Source organism: Pieris brassicae, chromosome 8 (genome assembly GCF_905147105.1).
Source record: "Pieris brassicae chromosome 8, ilPieBrab1.1, whole genome shotgun sequence".
NCBI lineage: Eukaryota > Metazoa > Arthropoda > Insecta > Lepidoptera > Pieridae > Pieris > Pieris brassicae.
The window spans coordinates 6945097-6946553 of record NC_059672.1 but is presented as its reverse complement, the minus strand read 5'-3'; the positions used below and the strand labels follow the sequence as shown (position 1 = coordinate 6946553).

The 1457-nt window shown below is 27.5% G+C and overlaps 1 protein-coding gene across 1 annotated transcript; it reads right to left on the bottom strand.

The window, feature by feature from the left end:
- Positions 1-131: 131 nt before the first annotated feature.
- Positions 132-1418, bottom strand: LOC123712847 (guided entry of tail-anchored proteins factor 1-like). The gene is made up of 2 exons (XM_045666161.1): positions 1206-1418; positions 132-1134 (listed from the first exon to the last, which is right to left on the bottom strand). Exons 1-2 carry the CDS (start codon positions 1290-1292, stop codon positions 712-714), a joined length of 510 nt encoding a protein of 169 aa, XP_045522117.1. The 5' UTR covers positions 1293-1418; the 3' UTR covers positions 132-711.
- Between the last annotated feature and the right edge of the window lie 39 nt (positions 1419-1457).

The following is a 1457-nucleotide window of genomic DNA, read 5'->3' as shown; positions in this document are numbered from 1 at the left end:
TTTCGATATTAAAATAAAATATCTGAAGTTGTGTTGAAGCCAAGTCAATTAGTTTATATTCCTTCAATAATTTGGAAAAATTTGTTTAATTTCCAATTTTTATTCCCGTTCCATATTTTTTGAAAATCCAGGATTATTGTTGTCATTCTAATCGTAGTGTTACGTTCCAAACTATGGATTGCATAGAATATATATTAATTTTGTAGATGTTGAGTTTTATGTTAAGGCGGGCAGATCCGGTTGTTAGAATATATTTTAGAGATATAATTGGACGTATGTCAGACTGAGTATAAGATACACTTAAATTTGTTTAACAAATAAATCATTAATAATAACTTTGTTTTATTTAAAGCCTCTGTACTTTAAGGAGACTTAAAAAACCTACTTATTATATTGAGTGCATACTAACCCAATATGTTATTTATTACTACTCAAAAAACCAACAGTTTTGTAATAAGTCATAAAAAACTCTTTATAGTGACAAAATATTGAAAGTATTTATATTTGCAATAGGAATATCTTAATTACTATGATTTTTCTGTTTTTTTTCTAAAATTCTTACTTATAAATAACTGTTTCTCATCAAAATATTCAAACCATAATTTTTGTATTTACAATAAATTGCTCAATTTGAATACAGATATATAGTTAAAAAGGTAATAAAATAAATTACAATACATTTATAAAATAATTATTATATGCAATTAAAATTTAAGAAATCATAGGCTTTAACAGAGCTCTTATTGAAACATTTGATATTATAACCCACATATGTGTTGAGATTGCATTTGGAGTTTCACTTGGGTATTTTAGTAATGTTGAAAGTGGAAAAAGGTCACCTTTGAGGGCTACTATAGGTTCTCTCCTGAAAAAGATGACTGAAATAATTATTATGAAGCCAATGACCACTTGAAGTACTATATGTATTGTTCCCTTTATTGCCAAGGTTTTGCTTAATCTATCTTGAGAATTTTCTTTTAATTCTGCTTCCAGCTTGATTATCCGCCTTTGAAGTTTGGAATAAGCAGCAAATTCATCTTTCATAGAAATTTGCTTTTGCTGACATTTAAGCATTACTATTTCATCCCATAGTTTGCGTTCTTGGTGCGAGGGCCTTGAAAAACATGCGACAATCTGAAACAATAACATATAGTTATAACGCCCAATGCGTTCTTACAGTAGAATGTAAAAGGTTTATGGTTTACCGGTTTGACTAGAAGAGGAACTAAAGCACTAATAGTACATAAAACTAAAAAATAAACAAGAAGAAATCCATTTAAAACCTCCAACATTGTATAATAATATATTTTGATCAGTCTTTTTTGAAATTGATACAATATTTTATGTAAATTATGTAGTATATTGTCCAAATTATTGCATTATTACTTTTAGTAGCGACCCTTTTTACATAATATTGGTTGACAGACGACACTGACAAATGATAATACACAATTTAC